Source organism: Bufo gargarizans, chromosome 4 (genome assembly GCF_014858855.1).
Source record: "Bufo gargarizans isolate SCDJY-AF-19 chromosome 4, ASM1485885v1, whole genome shotgun sequence".
Taxonomy (NCBI): domain Eukaryota; kingdom Metazoa; phylum Chordata; class Amphibia; order Anura; family Bufonidae; genus Bufo; species Bufo gargarizans.
This window is the reverse complement of record NC_058083.1, coordinates 63,157,592-63,180,059: the sequence shown is the minus strand read 5'-3', so window position 1 is coordinate 63,180,059 and position 22,468 is coordinate 63,157,592. Positions and strand designations below refer to the sequence as shown.

Genomic DNA, 22,468 nt, shown 5'->3' with positions numbered 1-22,468 from the left:
GATTCAGCAGAAAGAATTATAAATCCTGCCTTTACATTTCCTATTCCTTTCCAATCCAGATCTTACTAAACAACCTTTAGGAAAATGTGCCCCAAATCCACGAAACTGTGTGAACAAAGCCTTATACCGACCTCCTCCAGTATACAGTGTACTGTCTGCAGGCCAGAAACATCAAACCCAGAGCTGCCCCTCCCTCACTGGTCACATGGGTGTGATGTCATCACAGGTCTTTCATCACCACTTCCCTCAGCTGCTGAGCTCCACCCCCTGCACTGATCACATGACAGTGACATCATCACAGGTCCTTCTCTCCACCACTGAGCTCCACCCCCTGCACTGATCACATGACAGTGACATCATCCCAGGTCCTTCAGCTCTTGCAGTGCAGCAGATACAGAGCAGGTCCTGGTCGGTAGTCACTGCTGTGGTGTCTGGAGCCTCTTCTTCTCTCTGGTATCAGCCATTTCTCCAGAATCCCCCTTTATCCCCGGTGCTGGGGGCTCTGAGAAGCGGGGTCTCTCCAGGAGCAGTAAGTGCGGTTCTGGATCTCACTAAAGCTCTTGTCCCTGGAGGATTTCCAGCCTCTCCTCTCCTCATAAAGGCACCTGCAGTACTAGAAGCCTCCAGTTCTCTCCTCTTCTCCTGAATCACCACCAAGGATGGACAGGAATGAGATCAGCAGAAGAATATTAGACCTCACCTTGGAGATCATCTCCCTGCTGAGCGGAGAGGTAAACTTTTCCAGATTTCTCTCCTCTTTATTGTATTCTGTAACAAGTCAGACATCGGAAAGGAGAATGCAGGGTCCTGTAGAACGGCATCCAGACCTTCCAAGTGATGGAGAACCTGAAGATCAGCCACCAGTATGGTCAGTGATGGATCATGGAGACCAATAGTCATGTTGTAGGAGCCATGAGAAGGTAAGTAGGCACGTTGTACCCAGGAGGAGAGAAAGGAGAAGAGGAGATGGCCGGAGTGTGGCCTGGAGGGAGGATTTCTACCACTAGTCTGACATCTAGATGATACTGGACTATAACAAGGAGGCCTCCACTACATCTAGAGGAAAGAAGGTTTCTCCATCAACATAGAAGAGGAGTCTTTACTGTAAGAGCAGTGAGACTATGGAGCTCTCTGCCAGAGGAAGGGGTCATGTGGGATTCTCTAGAGGAGTCCAGAAGGGGCCTGGAGGGTAATAATATTCCAGCTTCTAGTGACTAGATTACTGGAGATGGGGCCATGATCCAGGGAGGGATTCTAAGCGTAGATCTGGAGTCAAGAAATAATTTCTTTCCCTAAGTGTCTCTCTCCATCCACAGGATTACACCATAGTGAAGAAGACATCGGGGGGGAATCCAATCATCCATGAGTCAGGAGGGTGGAGCAGGATCACCATCACAGAGGTTTTTCCCCTGATACATGAGCAGAAGATCCTAGAACTCACCCACAAGATGATTAAGCTGCTGACTAGAGAGGTGACACTGCTGGGAATGCTGGGAAATTCTCCAGTAACAGCACTGGAGGGGTCTGGGTGATGACGGTGTCATTGTGTTGTCAGGTTCCTGTAAGGTGTCAGGATGTGGCGGTCTATTTCTCCATGGAGGAGTGGGAGTATGTAGAAGGACACAAGGATCTGTGCAAGGAGGCCATGATGGAGGCTCCCTGGCCTCTGACATCACCAGGTAAGAAGAGACGAGGTGAGAAATCTATCTAATTAAAGAGGTGTAAGGGCCACATAGATAATACTCCCATCATCTGCTCAATAGGATTAGCGGACGCAGTATAAAGGCAACCACAAGTTCTTTGGATCAAACAGTTCAGTGTTTTATTCACACTTTAGGCAAGTGCCAAAACAAGCAGTCATAATCAAACAAAAAGTCACCTTGCGGTGTTGGTGGTAATTCACACCATGTGGCAATTCTGCCTCAAAGAATCCTTGACCATAGCAGCACCAACCTGTTTTCATGCCAAACAGGTAGCAAGCCTTCATCCAGACACAAGGCTCCCAGATCCCAGCACACAGAGACCTGGCTTCTGAGTCCAGCTGCCTATTTAAGGACAGTCAGGTGCTGCCAAAACCCAGACCGGCACTTAAAATCCGGTCCGGTATTTGACCTCACATGGCTGTAAATCAGCCCAGCAGCACACGCTGGGAGGAAAATACCTGTTTTCCCAGACCAAACCTCTCACTTTGTCACATACCCCCCCCCCCCTTTGTTCACCCGCCAGACAGTGTACCTGGGACAGGGTATCCGCGTTTCCCTGCAACCGGCCTGCCCTGTGTTCTACCAAAAACGTAAAGTCTTGTAGGAAGCGAAACCATCGGGTGACACGGGCATTTCTGTCCTTGGCCTGGCTAATCCACTTGAGAGGGGAGTGGTCGGTCACCAGGCGGAATTTCTCCCCAATAAATAATATCGGAGAGACTTGAGTGCCCACTTGATAGCCAGGCACTCTCTCTCCACTATACTATACCGGGTCTCGGCTGGGGTGAGCTTACGGCTGAGGAAGACAACAAGATGCTCCTCCCCGTTGACTTCCTGAGACAGTACAGCACCGAGGCCCACCTCTGAGGCATCGGTCTGTACTATAAACTACATATTAAAGTCGGGCGTCACCAAAACCAGAGACCAGCACAGGGCCGACTTCAAAGTGGAGAAAGCCTCTTCCACCCAATCATCCCATCGAACCATCACTGACTTGTGTCCCTTCAAGAGTCCTGTCAATGGTGCGGCCACCGTAGCAAAGTGGGGAACAAACCACATGTAATAGCCCACCATTCCCAGGAATTACTTTATTTGTCTAGAGGTGACAGGTCGGGGCCAATTCCGTATCGCCTCTATTTTGTTCACTTGGGGTTTGATGACTCCGCGCCCAATGACATACCCCAGGTACTTAGTCTTTTCTAACCCTATCGCACATTTTTTGGGGTTAGTGGTTAGGCCAGTTTTCCGAAGAGAGTCCACTACAGCCTGCACTTTGGGTAGGTGACTTTCCCAGTCGGTACAGACAATGTCAATTAGTCACTGAAAAGTGGCGGGGGTAATACCTTATATTGATACAGGCCCTCACGCGTGATGAAGGCAGTTTTCTCTTTGGCAGCCTCCGTTAAGGGCACCTGCCAGTACCCTTTCGTGAGGTCCAAAACAGAAAAAAAAACTGGCTTGTCCTAACCTCTCGATGAGCTTATCCACCCGGGGCATGGGATACCCATCAAATTTGATTTTTTTTTTAGAAAGTCATTACAAAAAACCGCAACGTCCGGCTTGGGTATCAATACTATAGGACTGGAACACTCACTTTTTGACTCCTCAATGATGTCTAGCTGCAACATTAGCTGCACCTCCTCCGATATGGCTTGTCGCCGAGCCTTGGGCACCCGGTATGGTTTTAATCCTTTTCAGGACCAAGCCATTTTATTACCTTTCTGCCCAGGCCATTTTTAGCAAATCTGACCAGTGTCACTTTATGTGGTAATAACTTTAAAACGCTTTTACTTATCCAGGCCATTCTGAGATTGTTTTCTCGTCACATATTGTACTTCATGACAGTGGTAAAATTGAATCAAAATATTTCATTTTTATTTATAAAAGAAAATACCAAATTTACCAAAAATTTTGAAAAATTAGTAAATTTCTATTTCTCTACTTTTATAATAGATAGTAATAACTCAAAAAATAGTTATTACTTTACATTCCCCATACGTCTAGTTCATGTTTGGATCATTTTGTGAATGCCATTTTATTTTTTGGGGACGTTAGAAGGCTTAGAAGTTTAGAAGCAAATCTTGAAATTTTTCAGAAAATTTCCAAAACCCACTTTTTAAGGACCAGTTCAGGTCTGAAGTCACTTTGTGAGGCTTACATAATAGAAACCACCCAAAAATGACCCAATTTTAAAAACTACACCCCTCAAGGTATTCAAAACTGATTTTACAAACGTTGTTAACCCTTTAGATGTTCCACAAGATTTAATGGAAAATGGAGATTTCACTTTTTTGGCAGATTTTCCATTTTAATATATTTTTTTTTCCAGTAACAAAGCAAGGGTTAACAGCCAAACAATTGTTTACAGAAACACCCCATACATGGTCGTAAACCGCTGTACGGGCACATGGCAGGGTCAGAAGGAAAGGAACACCATATGGTTTTTGGAAAGCAGATTTCACTGGCATAATTTTAAGCTGCCATGTCACATTTGAAGACCCCCTGATGCGCCCCTAGAGTGGAAACTCCCAGAAAAATGACCCAATTTTGGAAACTATGGGATAAGGTGGCAGTTTTGTTGGTACTATTTTAGGGTACATATGATTTTTGATTGCTCTATATTACACTTTTTGTGAGGCAAGGTAACAAAAAATAGCTGTTTTGGCACCGTCTTTATTTCTTGTTATTTACAATGTTTATCTGACAGGTTATGTGGTATTTTTATAGAGCAGGTTGTTACGGATGCGACAATACCAAATATGACTACTTTTTGGGGTTGTTTGTTTCAGTTTTACATAATAAAGCATTTTAAAAAAAAAAGCCATTCTGAAAGCCATAGTTTTTTCAGTTTTTGGGCGATTGCCTTAGGTAGGGTATAATTTTTGCGTGATGAAATGACTGTTTGATTGGCACTATTTTGGGGTGCATATGACTATTTGATTGCTTGCTATTACACTTTTTGTGATGTAAGGTGATACACCGTTTTTATTTTATCTTTTTTACGGTGTTCACCTGAGGGATTAGGTCATGTGGTATTTTTTTAGAGCAGGCTGTTACGGATGCGGCAATACCTAATATATCAACTTTTTTTTTTACATTTAACACAATAATATCATTTTTAAACCAAAAAAATCATGTTTTAGTGTCTCCATAGTCTGAGAGCCATAGTTTTTTTTTTTTTTTTTGGGCGATTGTCTTAGGGGCCAATTTTTGGCGGGATGAGGTGACGGTTAGATTGGTACTATTTTGGGGGGCATACGCCCTTTCGATCGCTTGGTATTGCACTTTTAGTGATGTAAGGTGACAAAAAATATGTATATTTTTTTTTCTTCTTGATTTTTCTTCATGTTTTTTTTTTTAGCACGGTTTTTATTTTATTTTTTTGACTTTGTTCACCTGAGGGGTTAGGTCATGTGATATTTTTATAGAGCCGGTCGATACGGACGCGGCGATACCTAATATGTCTACTTTTTTTTCTCTCTATTTTGAAACTTTTTTTTTTTTACTTTATTTTGGGAAAAGGACGCATTTTATTTTATTTTTTGAAACTTAAAATTTTTTGTAAAACTTTATTTTTTAACTTTTTTTTCACTTTACTTTTTTGTCCCACTCTGTGACTTCAACTTTTGGGGGTCTAATCCACTTGACAATGCATGACAATACTTCTGTATTGACATGCATTGGCTGTAAGTGTATTACCGGTGTAGTACAGGGGGCTGGATCTCACAGGCTGTCACGGAAGGCAGCCACGATGCCTAAGGAAGGCATCAGGCTGCCTTCGCTGCCCTCGGGCCCCCGTCACAGCAGCGCAGGGACCCGATGGCTGCTTCCTCCTTGCACGGACATCGCATGTGCCGCTGGGCGTTAAGTCAGGTCCGGTTGCGCCGTACATGTACAGCTCTGGGCGTAAGGGTGTTAATTGGACTTTTGCCTGAGGCTCAGTGATAATGTCATGCTAGATTATTGAAGTGCCTCCAGGGAGGTCCGAGAACACATCCGTGTTCCGACTAACGAACTCCCTGGCCTCCTGAGTCTGTTTAGAGGAGAGGCTGTCAGCAATTTTTACTGTAGCAGATGCCTCTCTTGCATCAGACAGAGGGGCCGGTACCTCTTCTCCTAGAAAACCCGGCCGCGGGCTGTCTCCTGTACAGGTTTCTCTATCTTTCCACGGTTTGAGTAAATTCACATGGTAAACCTGCTTTGGCTTTCGCCGCCCTGGCTGGTGTACCTTGCAGTTTACATCTCCAATGTTCTCGAGTACCTCGTAGGGCCCCTGCCACCTAGCCAGGAACTTACTGTCCACGGTCGGCACCAGAACCAAAACCCGATCACCCAGGTTAAAGATCCGGACCCGAGCCTGCCGATTATAGACCCGACTCTGGGCTCATTGAGCTGCCTTCATATTCTCCCTAACAAGAGGAAACACGGTTCTTTATCCGATCTTGCATCTGGGTAACATACTGAATGTGGAGTGGGTTGTTGTTCCCACGCCTCTTTGCCCACGTCCAAGAGACCGCAAGGGTGTTTGCCATATAGCTGTTCGAAGGGCGAGAACCCAGTAGGGGTACCTCTCGCACTGCGAACATGAGATAGGGCAGAAGGAGGTCTCAGTCCTATCCATCTTTAGCCACCACCCTTTTCAAAATATTTTTTAATGTTTGGTTAAACCTTTCTACCAGGCCATCCATTTGCGGATGGTAAACGGACGTCCGTAGCTGTTTTATGTGCAGCAACTTACAGAGTTCCCTCATCACCTTGAACATAAACGGGGTCCCTTAGTCGGTCTGAACCTCTTTAGGCAGTCCTACTCGGGAAAACATCTCCATTAACTCCTTAGCTATGAGTTTGGCCGAGGTATGTCGCAGTGGCACCGCCTCCGGGTACCGAGTGGCGTAGTCTAGAATGACTAAGATGTGTTGATGCCCTCTGGCGGACTTCGGTACTGGGCCTATGAGGTCCATAGCTATTCGGTCAAATGGTACTTCGATAATCTGGAGAGGTACTAGGGGACTACGGAAATGTGGCTGGGGGCTAGTTATCTGGCAGGTCGGGCAAGACTAACAAAACTCTTCTATCTCTCTGAATATGCTGGGCCAGTAAAACCGCTGTAGAATACGATCCTGAGTTTTCTGCAGCCCCAGGTGACCCCCGAGAATGTGTTGGTGGGCTAGATCTAACACAAGCTTGCGATAAGCCTTGGGGACCACCAACTGTTCAATAGGCTCACCCTGTAGTTGGTTTACCCGATACAACATATCCTGATGAACCACAAAGTGGGGAAACACTGACTCTGCCCCAGGTTGTTGCGGTTCACCATCTACAATTAACACATTTTCCCAGGCGCGGGATAGGGTTGGGTCCAGACGTAGGGCGGTACCAAAATTATTCCCGGAGACATTGAGGTCATCTGCGGGGGTCATCTTAGGAATTGCAGTACGGACCGATTTCCGGGCATCGTGAACGCTCGGGGTTGTTCCTGCTGTCTGCAAAGCCATCACGTGTTGTAGCAGCAACTGGTTAGTCTCCTGTGGCTGCTTATTAGCATCAGGTTGCTGCAGGTTTGTCTCTCGTGCCTGAAAAATGCAGAAACCAAAAAAATATAAAAAATAAAAAAATATAAAATCGACATTCACAACAGCCTCACTGCTTATGCCCGCATCCTCCACCAATTGTGGGGTTTCGCTCTAGTAGACAGGATTAGCGGACGCAATATAGAGGCAACAACAAGTTCTTTGGATCAAACAGTTCAGTGTTTTGTTCACACTTTAGGCAAGTGACAAAACAAGCAGTCACAATCAAACAAAAAGTCACCTTGCGGTGTTAGTGGTAATTCACACCATGTGGCAATTCTGCCTCAAAGAGTCCTTGACCATAGCAGCACCAACCAGTTTTCTACCAAACAGGTAGCAAGCCTTTATCCAGACACAAGGCTCCCAGATCCCAACACAGAGACATGGCTTCTGAGCCCAGCTGCCTATTTAAGGACAGCCAGGTGCTGCCGAAACCTGGACCTGCACTTAAAATCCGGTCCGGTATTTGACCTCACCTGGCTGTAAATCAGCCCAGCAGCACATGCTGGGAGGAAAATACCTGTTTTCCCAGACCAAACCTCTCACTGTGTCACAATATATAGAACATATTCAGTCACTGTGTGCTTGTGTTTCTACAGATGGATCAAGGAGGAGAAACCCCCCAGAGAGATGTCCCCGCCCTCTGTATTCCCAGGACTGTCCAGAGGAGAAGCTCCCAGAGAACCATCAGGTAGATGGAGCTGAGCCCTATACACATCTATATAGGGGGTCCTGCAGCCATAGAGGGGTCATAGATTGTGGGGGTCTCTTATGTGGATCTGTTAGATTTCCCACCTGTCTGCTGTATTGTCCTGAATTGTTACAGATGACAAATCAGGGGGAAGATGTGACTGATATTAAAGTGAAGGATGAAGAAGAGCGGATGATGGGCGATCCCCCATGTAAGAGTGAGGTGGAGGAGGACATTCCAGTCCATGTGACCACAGGTATGGAATCATGAATGGAGGAAGGGAATTGGGAGGTTTCTTCAGGTGAGGCTCCCTCTTAGATCTCCAGTAAAGTAGCACTCCGGGCAGTGACCCCTGTGTTATGTGCAGTGTAGGCTTACAGAGGACCTAGAATCAGAAAGTTCTGCAACAACTTTATTTAGAACTATATGTTAGGCTGTTTCTCTGTTATTCCTCCTAGAAATTCATGAACATATTGACCACTAGTTGTTACTGGTTCTATCTGCTCCAGCAGATGCCAATGAGTCCCCATATTCATGAGCTCACGGTTCTCCTCGCCCACTTGCCTCTCTGATTGACATTCTTTTTTTTTTTTTATATGAATCAGCAGTAAGTGGGCAATTAAAGAGAACGACCCAGCAGTTTGCTAAGGAGATCTGTCATTAGTTTATATACAACATAAAACTGGGGACAGATTCCCTTTACAAGGTGTCTGTCATCAGTTTTATCTCCTAAGGGCAGTATAAACTGGTGACAGATGTCTTTGGCCAAACCATGTGGAGGGGGCACTGGGGAACGGAGAAGAGAGTTAAGTTATCAAACAATTGTTTGAGATTGCAGGAAAGAGATGATATAAGATTAGTGAAGTAGTCCTGTTTAGAAAAGGTGAGTGCAGACCTGAACTTGAGGACACCTTGTTTGTATGAGGTAAAGTCCTCCTTGGAGACGGGTTTTCTTCCAGCGTTGTTCTGCCACTCTGGAAGCTTGTCTCAGTTTTTTGTCTGGTGAGTGTGCCAGGGTTGTTGATTGATCTTCTGGGTTCTGCTTTGTTAAAGAGGGACAACTGATTTAAGAGCTGAAGAAATTGTGGTGTTGGAGAAATCAGCGGCTGTGTCAGCATCAAGAAGGGAAGATAAGGTGCTCAATGGTTTGAGGTTTCTACAAGGGTGTGCTAGTTTATGGACTGGAGGGGCAGTTGAAGAGAGAGTAGTTGAGAATGTAAGAAGATTTGGTCATAGAAGAGAGTTTAACAGATTAAATAAGAGCAGAGGCAGATGAAAACAAGGTCTTATGTGTGTCCATCTCTGTGGGTGGCAGTGGAGGACCACTGTGTGAGGCCAAAGAAGGAAGTAAGAGAAAGGAGTTTTAAGGCAGCTGAATGGCATGTGTCAATAGGGATGTAAAAATCCCCCATAATGATGGTGAGGAGGCCGGCTGAGAGGAAGTGTAAGAGGCAGATATTGAAATGGTCGAAAAAGGCAGTAGCAGTGCCTGGTGGAAGGTAGATGACAACCACTTGGAAGTTGGAAGAGGAGTAGATGCGGACAGAAAGAACTTAGAATGAATAGGCATTGAGGAAGGGTGGAGATGGGTTGATGGAACTGTCAGTCTGGGTGGGCAGAAGTGATCAGTGTAGAGTAGAAGCCTGGACTTTATCATTCATCCATAATAAATAGTGCTGATCGAGCACCATAGTGCTTGGGTCGAACACCTCGGGATGCTCACGTGCTTCACTAAGCACCAAAGCATAATGGAAGTCAATGGGAGAACCCGAGCATTAAACCAGGCAGCCCCTGCTCTGAAGAGGGGAGGGCGTCTGGTTCATAGGAAAAGGTCAGAAATTGATGGAAACACCACCGAAATGGTTCGGGAACAGCATGGGGAGGATGTCTGGATGCATCTTGGACTCCCAGGTCGCTGCTGGGAACGATGTTGTCCGAGGAGTAGTACACCACTTTTACAGACTGCCAATAATACGCATAAAACTGAAGAAATTCTTTCCTGTATATTTACTTGTTTCACAGTTCAGACAATAGCCCGTCTGCAGGTCTTATGTGTTTGGGGTGGCACATTCCAATTAATAATGTCACAGGTAACCACCCATAGAACTAAAGGTTTAATATCTATCTAAAATAGCTATAAACCCTCCAACACAAACCACATAAAAATAAAATAAGAAAACAAGATGGAAGATATCATTAGGTTGATACTTAGCTTTGGGGCTAGGAATGGCAGAGATTGGGCCTAATATATAGCTATGGGCTCTCTCCCTATAACCGACCCTCTCACTATTTGTGCCCTGCCTATAAACGGAATAGCCGCCCCGATAGGGGCGATCCTGTATCTGGAACCTCCTGAATGCCCTTGGATGGCCCTGAGTCGGGATGTCCCTGGTAGCTATAGTATGCTAACCTATTAGTTCATCGTTATTGTAATAGCTAACGACTAAAGGTAAAAAAGATATATATATATATAATATACCATAAAAAGTAATGAAAGTTTAGAGACAGATCATGAGATGATTAGTCTATCTCCTGCTTATACTTGTAGATACATACTATTAGTTGTCAGATAGCACATAATCCCATATTCCAGAGTTGGTGGTATCAATATCCCTTCATTTCATAGATATTATGATGCCATCTAAGTTGATGACACCATTGTCCCGACGCGTTTCACCCTTACTGTACTCGGGCTCATCAGAGGACCAGATTGCATTCAGAAACAGGGGTATAAATAGTGCCTAAGTATCTAAAGGATATTTCAATTGGTAGTTATGACACTGATAAATATTTGTCTACCCGATATCTCCATGTAGTAGCAGCCATCTGTAATATGATGTAATATAAAGAAAACACTATTTTGCTTTTAGGTGCCATAAATTAGCATAAGACCGTTTTTTAGGAATTGAATACCTGGTTATGGTTGTAACATGCAGAAAGATGTGTCTATATTGCCGTCTGTAGTACGGACTAATTGCCGGGGTCCAGTAATCAGAAGGACATAACAGTACTTCAGTGGTGTCTCCTCCGACCTTTTAGATGGTAAATCTACGGGGCCCAGTCCATATATGATAACTCTGAACCAGTGACACTGCCGTCTATATCAGGATCAGAACAATAGGTTAAGATGTGTTGTCTCTTATTTCCCAAAGAGTCATCCCAGCTCAGTAAAATCACTAATGCAGGGGCAGAGGCTTCGGTCCATAATACATTAGCAATGATATTGTTTCTGGGCCAGTTTACCTTCAAAGCGGTGTTTTCTGTCAGCGTGCGGCGTCCGATGGCCTCCCGGCATCTGCAACATTACAGAGCGTCGGTCAGTCATGTCGGGTGCTTTGAAATAGCCGCCGGCTGATGACGTCACAGGGTCACATGATCGGAACTTGGTCATGTGATGTATCACATGCTGATGATGTCACAGGGTCACATGATCAGAGCTTGGTCATGTGATGTATCACATGCTGATGATGTCACAGGGTCACATGATCAGAGCTTGGTCATGTGATGTATCACATGACCACAGTGTTTCAAAGGTCCTTGATCCCTGCACTGAGCTACAGCATTATATTTCTAGCATTTGAAAGACCAGCTTAACCAAAATTTGGTAAAAACCATCTCATTGGAATAAAGATGGATGTGTTTATCTTATGGGTGGCATCATTTTATTTTAATATTTAATTATATCAGTCATATCTACCAAAATATTATAATAGTATATAGTGTGTAATATAGAGACTTATCGTTATAACATCTACTATGAGAGGATCAAAACAGGGGTTTCCAATACACTATGGAGAGCCATCGGGGTCACCATAGACCTCCTATGTTATTTGGCTATTCCATATTTATATCAAGGGATCTAGGACCCCTGCATATGATAACGGATCTCTTCTTTTTGATTGGAACAGTGACGACCGATCCACTGATTGTGCATGGGCCCAAGCCTCATAGAGGCAAGAGTCCGGGTAGCCTCTGTTTTTAAACCGATTAAACAGTTTCTGTGCCTCCGCAGCAAAATCCTCTTGTTCAGAGCAATTCCTGCGAATTCTCAGGAACTGTCCCTTCGGTGGTTTTGAGGGAATCCTTTTGCCCACGTTCAATTTGAATATCTAAAAAAGTTATCCGATCATGTTGGAGCTCAGACGTGAAGTAAAGGCCTATATGGTTACAGTTGAGATCCCTCATGAATAGATTGAACTCTGCCTCCGTGCCTGCCCATAGTAACAGAATGTCATCAATAAACCTGGACCAAAGCACAATGTGATACATTGACTCTGCGAAAACCACAGTGTCCTCCCACCAGCCCAGGAGCAAATTTGCATATATCGGTGCACAGGGGCTACCCATCGCGGTGCTCCTGAGCTGGTGATAAAAGTGGTCCTCAAACACAAAATAGTTATGTGTTAATACAAAGTTCAATAGTTGAATGACAAAATGGTTGTGCTCAGACAACTCTTTGGACCTTGTATCTAAGAAGTATTTAACAGCTGCCAGACCTTTGTTATGAGGTATTGATGTGTATAATGCCTCTACGTCAATGGAGGCTAGCCACGTGTTTGATTCTATGGTAATTCCCTCTAGGCGTTGAAGGAGGTCAGTGGTATGTATCCCTCACATATGACGGTAAGGCTGTAACGAAGGAGCAAAGGATCTGATCAATATAAGTCCCTGTGTTCTGTGTAAGGGAATCGATCCCAGACACTATCGGGCGCCCTTTGAGGGGACATAGACCTTTTGTGTATTTTCAGGAGCGCATAAAAGGTAACTACCTTTGGGGCTCCAGGTCTAAGATATTCAAACCCCTTCCTATCAATGAGTTTTTGTTCAAGGGCCGTTTGGAGGATTAAAATGAGTTCAGCTGAGTACATATCTGTAGGGTCCATTCTTAGACGCTCATAATTTTGTTCCTCTTGTAACAGGGAAAGACACATTTCTCTATATTGATGGTGTGTAAGAATAGTGATGTTGCCCCCCCCCCCCCTTGTCCGCGGGTTTGATTACAACATCCTTATTCTCACTTAATGACTTAAGGGCCTCCATTTCTGTCCTAGAATAATTTTTGTCAGTAGTTTTCGGTTGGATTTTTTCGATATTCGCCTCATTTAGTGACCTCAGGGGCATTTTGGTACTTTTGTTCCTAAGTGATATAAAAGGACCTTGTCCCTTTGGGTGGTCCTCCTCATTTAACAATTGTACCAGAGTGTCTACTCCTTGCAGATCATTTATTTCCAGTCCGAGTTCCTGACATCTTTTCTGGTCTGAAGATGTGAAGATTTTCCGCCATCTAAGTTTTCTCGTGAACAGATGAAGGTCCTTAACCCATTCAGAGAGATTGGAACGGGTAGTGGGTACATAGGACAAGCCTTTTTCTAGGATAGCCACTTCTGTCTTGGACAGCGGAATTCCTGCAAGATTTAGTACCGTCAATTTATCATTAGTATGTTCTATGACTTTTTTGGTACCTGCAGTCTCTCTCTGAGTCCATAGGTATTCGCTGGCATCTGGCCTAAAAAAGAGGCTGGACTGGTAGAGGGAGAGCACAACCATTTTGTCATTCAACTATTGAACCTTGTATTAACACATAACTATTTTGTGTTTGAGGACCACTTTTATCACCAGCCAAGGGGCACCGCGATGGGTAGCCCCTGTGCACCGACATATGCAAATTTGCTCCTGGGCTGGTGGGAGGACAGTGTGTTTATTTTTCGCAGAGTCAATGTATCGCTGGACGAAGCACATTGTGCTTTGGTCCAGGTTTATTGATGACATTCTGTTACTATGGGCAGGCACGGAGGCAATGTTCAATCTACATAGTACATAGTACATAAGGCCGAAAAAAGCCATCTGTCCATCCAGTTCGGCCTGTCATCCTGCAAGTTGATCCAGAGGAAGGCAAAAAAAAAAACCTGTGAGGTAGAAGCCAATTTTCCCTACTTTAGGGGAATAAAAAATTCCTTCCCGACTCCAATCAGGCATCAGAATAACTCCCTGGATCAGCGACCCCTCTCTAGAAGCTATAGCCTGTAATATTATTACACTCCAGAAATACATCCAGGCCCCTCTTGAATTCCGTTATTGTACTCACCATCACCACCTCCTCAGGCAGAGAGCTCCATAGTCTCACTGCTCTTACCGTAAAGAGTCCATAGTCTCACTGCTCTTACAGTAAAGAGTCCATAGTCTCACTGCTCTTACTGTAAAGAATCCTCTTCTATGTTTGTGTACAAACCTTCTTTCCTCCAGACGCAGAGGATGTCCCCTCGTCACAGTCCTGGGGATAAATAGATGATGGGAGTGATCTCTGTACTGACCCCTGATATATTTATACATATTAATTAGATCTCCTCTCAGTCGTCTTTTTTCTAAAGTGAATAGCCCTAGTGCTGATAATCTTTCAGGGTACTGTAGTTGCCCCATTCCAGTTATTACTTTAGTTGCCCTCTTCTGGACCCTCTCCAGCTCTGCTATGTCTGCCTTGTTTACAGGAGCCCAGAACTGTACACAGTCCTCCATGTGTGGTCTGACTAGCGATTTGTAAAGTGGTAGGACTATGTTCTCATCACCGCCATCTATGCCCCTTCTTATTTTATTGTTATGTGGTTTGTGTTCGAGGGTTTATAGCTATTTTAGATAGATATTAAACCTTTAGTTTTATGGGTGGTTACCTGTGACACTGTATATTGGCTTGTATATAAAGTGCAAGTGCTGCAAAAAATTACAAGGAAGAGGCACTCCGATACAACCTGTATATCACATAATGGAGGGCCTCATTAGCATTGTGGTACAATTGTTCAGGTAGTGAAACTCCTACACTCATAAAGCCTATGCACTAAGTGAAAGGGCAGTCAAAAATTACAAAGAACCGGCACTTCAATACACCCTTTATTACACATAAAGGAGGGAATCATACACGCTTGAAAAATTATGTTTTTATGGCCTGCTGGTGACCCTCACAAACATTAGGAGCAAGGGCCTGTTGGTGACCCTCTAAAACATTACGGGCGAGGACCTGCTGCTGAGCTGCCCATCTAAAACATTAGGGGCGAGTGCCTGCTGCTGATCTGAGCATCAAAAAATTTATGGGCGAGTGCCTGCTGCGGAGCTGACAATTGAAAAAATTATGGGTGAGGGCCTGCTGGTGAGTTGACCCTGTAAAACATTATGGTTGAGGGCCTGATGGTGAGCTGACCCTCTAAAACATTACATGCAAGGGCCTGCAGATGAGCTGCCCCTCTAAAATATTATATGCAAGGGACTGCAGATGAGCTGACCCTCTAAAATCGTAGGTGAGGGCCTGCAGTTTAGCTGACCCTCTAAAAGATCGTAGGAGAGGGCCTGCTGGTGAGCTGACCTTCTAAAACATTATATGCGAGGGCCACTGGTAAGCTGACCCTCTAAAACATTACATGCGAGGGCCTGCAGGTGAGCTTCCCCTCTAAAACATTACATGCGAGGGTCTGCAGGTGAGCTTCCCCTCTAAAACATTATATGCGAGGGCCTGCAGGTGAGCTGACCCTCTAGAACGTTATATGAGACACAACCATGCCTGGTTCTAGGTTGAGTGGCGAGAGCCACAACTCAGTCTGGTCTCTTATCCCCTGCCACAGCTCTGTGGCGGTGTGCTGTTTGTCACCTAAGCAGATCAGCTTAAGCACGTTCTGTTGACGCTTCCCCACTGCAGTGCTACACTGCTTCCAGCTACCGACAGATGGCTGACTGGTGCTGCAAGAGGATAATTCTGAGGTGGACGTGGAGGTTGGAGCCACTAATGTAGGTGGTGGTGGAAACCCTGATGGAATTAGGGCCCGCAATCCTTGGCGTTGGTAGCACCTGTGCCATCCCAGGGTAGGACTCGCTCCCTGCCTCCACAACGTTCACCCAGTGTGCCGTCAGGGAAATGTAGCATCCCTGGCCACAAGCATTTGTCCATGTGTCAGTGTTTCAGTGGACCTTCCCAGTAACTGCATTGGTCAGGACACGGTTGATGTTATGGACACATACTGGTTTAAAGTGGGCACGGCACACCGTGAAAAATAGTGGCAGCTGGGGACTGCGTAATGAGGGACAGCCGACATCAGGCTGCTGGAGGCCTCAGTGTCCACAAGCCTAATTGGCAACATTTCCATGGCTAGTAATTTGGAAAGTTGCGCATTTAGTGCTATGGCCGGTGGGTGGGTGGCTGGGTATTTGCGCTTTCGTTCAAATGCATGGGGTAAGGATACTTGTACGCTGCACTGGGACACTAAAGTGGATGTGATCGCTGATGGTGCTTGCGAAAGTCCAGGTGCAGGACGGGATGCATCCGGGCCTGCGCCTTCGACAGGGGATTGGCCAGCACGTAACACAGGGGAAGAGGAGGCAGTGGTGTGACCTGCAGACACAGATTGTTGACCCAGGCGTTCAGCCCACCTATTACGGTGCTTTGATGCCATGTGGCAGATCATGCTGGTGGTGTTGAGGCTTCTAGTGTTCACGCCCCGGCTCATTTTTGTATGGCACAGGTTGAAATCTACATTTCTTTTGTCGTCTGCACTTTTTTTTTTTTGCCTCTTCCAGCCTGTTGTGGTGCTGCGGATCCCTCCTCCTCTGTACTGCTGTCAGTGACTTCATCATTCACCACCTCCTCTTACACTTCCTCACTCTGCTCATCCTCCTCACTTGTTGACCTAACAACAACCTCAGTTATTGACAACTGTGTCTCATTCACATCATCAACCTCTTGAGACACTAGTTGCCGTTGACTTATTGGCAACTGTGTCTCATCATCATTATCATCCACCTCGTGAAACACTAATTGCCATTCCCCACCGTCATATTCTTGTGACTGTGGATGCTCAAGAGTTTGGGAATTAGAGCACAAGATCTCATGTCCCTCTTCAAGAGGGCTTGTCGAGAGGCCCAAATAAAGGAATGGCGCTGAACAGAGCTCCATCGGAATATCTGAGTGTGGGATCACTTGTTTGCCAAGACTCTCCATGGTGGGAGGAAGGAGGATTAAGGTGTAGATTGTGTTGACCAGACTCTTGGCTACTGAGACTGGACTTGGTGGAAGACAGGGTGGTTCTTAACCGACTGGAAGCATTATCTACTGCAATCCAACCGACCACCTGGTTGCACTGGTCTGACTTCGAGAGCGTTGTCCTGCGCCGCCCTGCAAACTGGGACATGAAGCTAAGTATCGTGGATGATTGTTTTTCTTGTGCTCTGGCAGCTGGCACAGTTTCAATGCGCCCAGGGCCAATGCCTCTGGTTGCACCATCAGCATCACGGCCACTTCCCTGTCCCTTATTGCTCGCCTTCATTATATTAAATGTTATATATGCTTGAAAGTCTGTCACACGTACAGTAGCGTAGGATTTGTAAGTGTATGTGCAAAAAATAAAAAAAGGTATTTAGGATGTGGAAACGTTACACAGGAGAAATACCGCAGATAATGTCACTGATGTCAGCAGCAGCTAATATGAAATTACAGGAAATGTCACAGGTATTTTGGATGTGGAAACGTTACAGAGGAGAAATACCGCAGATAATGTCACTGATGTCAGCAGCGGCTAATATAAAATTACAGGGAATGTCACCAATATTTGGGTTGTGGAAACGTTACACAGGAGATGTACCCCAGGTAATGTCACTGTCCGCAGCGGACACCGTCTACGGAAAAAGTACACTTGACGTCACTGATATTTTTGGGATGCACACACATTACACAGGAGAAATACCGCAGATAATGTCGCTGATGGCAGCAGCAGCTAATATAAAATTACAGGGAATGTCACAGGTATTTTGGATTTGGAAACGTTACACAGGAGAAATACCGCAGATAATGTCACTGATGTCAGCAGCGGCTAATATAAAATTACAGAGAATGTCACCGGTATTTGGGTTGTGGAAACGTTACACAGGAGATGTACCCCAGGTAATGTCACCGTCTGCAGCAGACACAGTCTATGGAAAAAGTACACTGGATGTCACTGATATTTTTGGATGTGCACACGTTACACAGGAGATGTACACCAGGTATTGTCACTGTCCGCAGCGGACACCGTCTACGGAAAAAGTACAATGGATGTCACAGATATTTTTGGGATGCGCACACGTTACACAGGAGATGTAGCGCAGATAATGTCGCTGTCTGCAGTGGCCAAACTATTGCACACTATTTAGCACAGGATGCGCTAAAAATAGATATTGCTGCCACACACAATAGTCCTTAAAAGGCCTTTTGAGTCTATAAAGTTTTAGCAATTTAGTGCAAGTTGCGCTAAAAATATATATTGCTGTTGCCACACACAACAATAGTCCTTAAAAGGACTTTTGGGTCTCTGACAAGTTTTTCTACAGAAAAAAAAATATATTCACTCTCTACAGTATCTTTCCCTTCCTCAGCACAGCTCTCCCTGACTAATACTGAGCCGAACACGTGTCATCGGGTGCTATATAGCACCCGATGACGCCTTCCAGCCAGCCAATCGCTGTAATGCCAGTAACCAACATGGCTATGGCATTACAGTGAAGAGCAGTACTTACCTGCACGTTTATTGGCTGTGTAGCAGCCAACAAACGTGCGGGGAGGAGACTCGAGCATTGCGCTCGAGCACATGCGGTATTCGGCCGAATACCACTATGTGCTGAGCATCGAGATACTCGAGCCGAACTAGTGCTCGATCAACACTAATAATAAAGTATTATCCAAATAGTTAAAGCCTGGAGTCACACAGGCGGTTTTAATGCAGTTTTTTTTTTTTTTTTTAGCTAAAGCCAGGATTAGTTTCAATTTAAATGGGAAATACAAAGAAAGGACTTGTACTTCTTCCTGCTGGATCTACTTCTGAATTTGGCTTAAAAACTGCAACAAAAAACACCCATGTGTTTTCAGATGAATAGGAAGTTTATAGATTTACATCTACATAATGCTTTGAACACAAAAACTCATTAAATGTATTTTTACTCCTAACAGGAAATCCCAGTAAGAATTTTGATCGAGACTTCATGTTATCTCTAGATCATAAAAAAGAAAATAAAGATATCATTCAGTGCTCTTCAGGTCAAAGGCTAATTTCTCGTAATGTCCATCCAGGACTTCACAGTGCAGATCTATCATATAATCCTGCTAATCATGAAGAACCTTCTCCTGACCAATTAAATATTGTTACCCCAAGTACCAAGAAGAAAAGGGGTTTTCAGTGTGGGGAATATGCAAAACATTCTACACGCAGAAGAGTTCACACAGAAGAGAAATTATATTTATGTCCAGAATGTGGAAAATATTTTATATATAAATCACAACTTGTTAAGCATGAGAGAAGTCACACAGGAGAGAAGCCGTATCCATGTTCAGAATGTGGAAAATGTTTTATTTCTAAAGACAACCTCAAGGTTCATGAAAGAAATCACACAGGTGAGAAACCATATTCATGTTCAGAATGTGGGAAGTGTTTTACAAATAAATCAAATCTTGTTATACATCAGAAAATTCATACTGAAGAGAAGCAATATTTATGTTCAGAATGTGGGAAATGTTTCATCAAAAAATCCAATCTGGTTACACATCAGAGAATTCACACAGGAGAGAAGCCATATTCGTGTTTGGAATGTGGGAAATGTTTTATCAAAAAATCTAATCTTGTTACACATCAGAGAATTCACACAGGAGAGAAGCCGTATTCATGTTCGGAATGTGGGAAATGTTTTATCAAAAAATCTAATCTTGTTACGCATCAGAGAATTCATACAGGAGAGAGGCCATATCCATGTTCAGAATGTCATAAATCTTTTACAGACAAATCGCATCTTGTTAAACATCAGAGAATTCACATACTGTAGCAGAGAAGCCATTTTAGTCTGTGGAAAATGTTTTTCAAGGACATTAAATTTTGAAACACATTAGAGAATTCACACAGATACGAAACCGAGAAATCTGCAAGTGGGAAAGATTTTGTGACTTTTAGGTTAAATTTTGCAATATTTGATGAGTTTTGGCACTCTCACTCCACTCAAAAGTGGAGTGAAAAGTAGATCGGGATTAGAACAGTGTTATGTCTAAGTTATGCTGTGCTACTAGTTTCATCTCCACCACAGGCAACCCCCTGGAATATTCTCACTAAGAGTAGCTAAACCACATCGCACTTGCATCATAATAAAAAAAAAAAATGAGAGCCACTTCATAAATTAGGTGCAGCAACACAAACCAAAGACTTAAACAGTTGTATAAGCATTAGGTTTGTAGTGCAATACAAAAGAAAGGTAATAAAAGGGAATAATACAGAAAAATGTATTTCATCTTTCCACAGAGCAAAATAAAGTCAGACTTAAAGGGGTTGTCCAGGTTCAGAGCTGAACCTGGACAGCCCTCCATTTTCACCCAGGCAGCCCCCCTCACATGAGCATCGGAGCAGTTCATGCTCCGATGCTCTCCTTTGCCCTGCTCTAAATTGCACAGGGCAAAGGCATTTTTCTGAGTTCCGGTGACGTACCGGGCTCTCTATGGGGCTGTCAGGAACCCCGGTGACGTCACCGGCACTGATGGGCGGGATTTGGCTCTGCCCTAGCCAGTAAAACGGCTAGGGCAGAGCTAAAGCCCGCCCCTCAGAGCCGGTGACGTCACCGAACACACTGCTGGGCGGAAGTTACCGCCCGGCAGTGTGTTATTGAAAACACAAGAGCCCGTGCCCTGCGCGATCTAGCGCAGGGCACTGGAGCGCATCGGAGCATTAGATGCTCCGATGCTAGGCTCAGGGGGGCTGCCGGGGTGAAAATAAGGGTATGTCCGGGTTCAGCTCTGAACCTGGACAACCCCTTTAAGAACTAATAAAACATGTCCTTGCACTACACGGGGGAGTCAACAAACTACCCTATGTCAACAAATGAAGTTATACAGCCCTTCACTTAACATTAAAAACATAAGCACTCATCAAATGATCTTCTCGTAACTCAGTGCGACCATCCATTGTATTCTACTCTGATTAAAATAATAAAACCTAAAACATTTTAACAATATCCACTATTTTGTACTGCTTTATTTCCCAGATTGTTTCAAGGCAACTTCTTAACGATTTTACAAATTTTAGGCTAAAAATCATATTTTCAATAGTTTTTTTTACAAATGTGTAGCCGTTTCATTTTGATTCTAGCATATGGCTTCTTGGTAGAATCTGCTGTAGACTAGAATTAGGTGTTCATAAGTGCAGCTGAAAGCCCTGGTCAACCTCCAGGCCTGAAAGTTGAATTTCTAGAAATCTGGGCAATGCTGTATACCCTGAGATATCAGGTTCTGACCTGAAAGAAGTCTCCAATATTCCCATCAGTTCTTCACAATGAGTTAGAAAAACCATGACTTCTTCAGCCAGAAAAATATGACGGCTATTACTGTCGCTAGATCTTGCCTAGTTTTCATCAACAGGAGAGACTATGTAGGCCAGCCTGAACCTCCACTGAATGGACAGAGCAGATTGTCCTCCTGATATAGGGAGCAGAATATCTCAACCTTGACACTGAATCTTGTGGCCACATGATCTATCTCTGGAACTCCCCATCTGACGGAATATCCACAAACCATGGATTTGCAAAACACAGGCACCGTCTGTATGCACCCTGCATTGCTTTGAAGGCCCATTTACTTCAATGGATCCGTGATTTGCAAGATGTGGCCAAAGATAGAACATATCTTATCTTTTGTGGCATGGAGTGGGAACCAAATAGTAGCCCAAGGCTTGAAAAATGTTCCCTATTTTTGAAAGCTGCAGCAGCAGTATAGTATGATGTGGAAAAGGTAAGTTAAGGTCTAAGGTGTGTAGGGGTAATAGTGGCTTATGTGTAGGGAAGGGATGGCTCACCTGGAAAAGTAGTGGCGGCTGGGCACAACTTACTGTGGGACAGCCACCACCATCAGATTCTTAAAACTGTCCATGTCCACCAGACGGAATGAGAGCTTTTCAAAGGCCAGGAATTAAAAAATGCTGGCATTCAGGGCCAGGGATCGCAGGTGGGTAAGGGGTACTTCCTCTTTTTCACCAGTGTTCGGGAGATGGACAGCTGAACACTTACATGGGACAGTGTGGAAATGCTTGGTCCCTTATTTGATGCTCTCCTCATGTATGCAGTGCAGGTGTACCTCACACAAAAAATGGGAATGTGTCACCCTAACAGACAAATTAACTATTATTTTTTCCCGGCGCCTCCCCAACGGCACTCAACAAGAGGGTGTCCCCGCCCCCTGGACAGGAAACAACACGGAAGCTGAAGTTTAAAAGTCCTCCTCTCCTTACCTAAGTCAGTGTTGTTTCCTGTCCCCAGGTCGCTCGGAAGCTCCTCCTGTTGTGTTCCAGGAACTATTCGTTGGTGCGCGGCCTGGTCTCTTCCCCAGAGTCTGGGAGGGCAGTGCACAGGATAGGGGGCCTCGGCGACACGTTGCCTCCCTTCTCCATCCCCCGGCTTAAGTCCTTCATTTGATGGCAGCCCCGAGCTCCAGTCTTTTGTTCCCTGAAGCCAGAGCAAGGAGTAATCTT

At 44.7% G+C, this 22,468-nt stretch overlaps 1 protein-coding gene across 1 annotated transcript in view; it reads left to right on the top strand.

Annotated features, from left to right (window-relative positions):
* LOC122935209 (zinc finger protein 271-like) overlaps window positions 1–20,266 on the top strand; it is a 31,327-nt gene extending 11,061 nt beyond the window's left edge. The window contains exons 3-4 of the mRNA XM_044290974.1: window positions 8,166–8,220; window positions 18,922–20,266. Of these exons, the coding sequence (XP_044146909.1) occupies window positions 8,166–8,220; window positions 18,922–19,787 (921 nt within the window). The 3' untranslated portion in view covers window positions 19,788–20,266. The remainder of the gene's footprint in view (window positions 1–8,165; window positions 8,221–18,921) is intronic.
* Window positions 20,267–22,468: the final 2,202 nt, after the last annotated feature.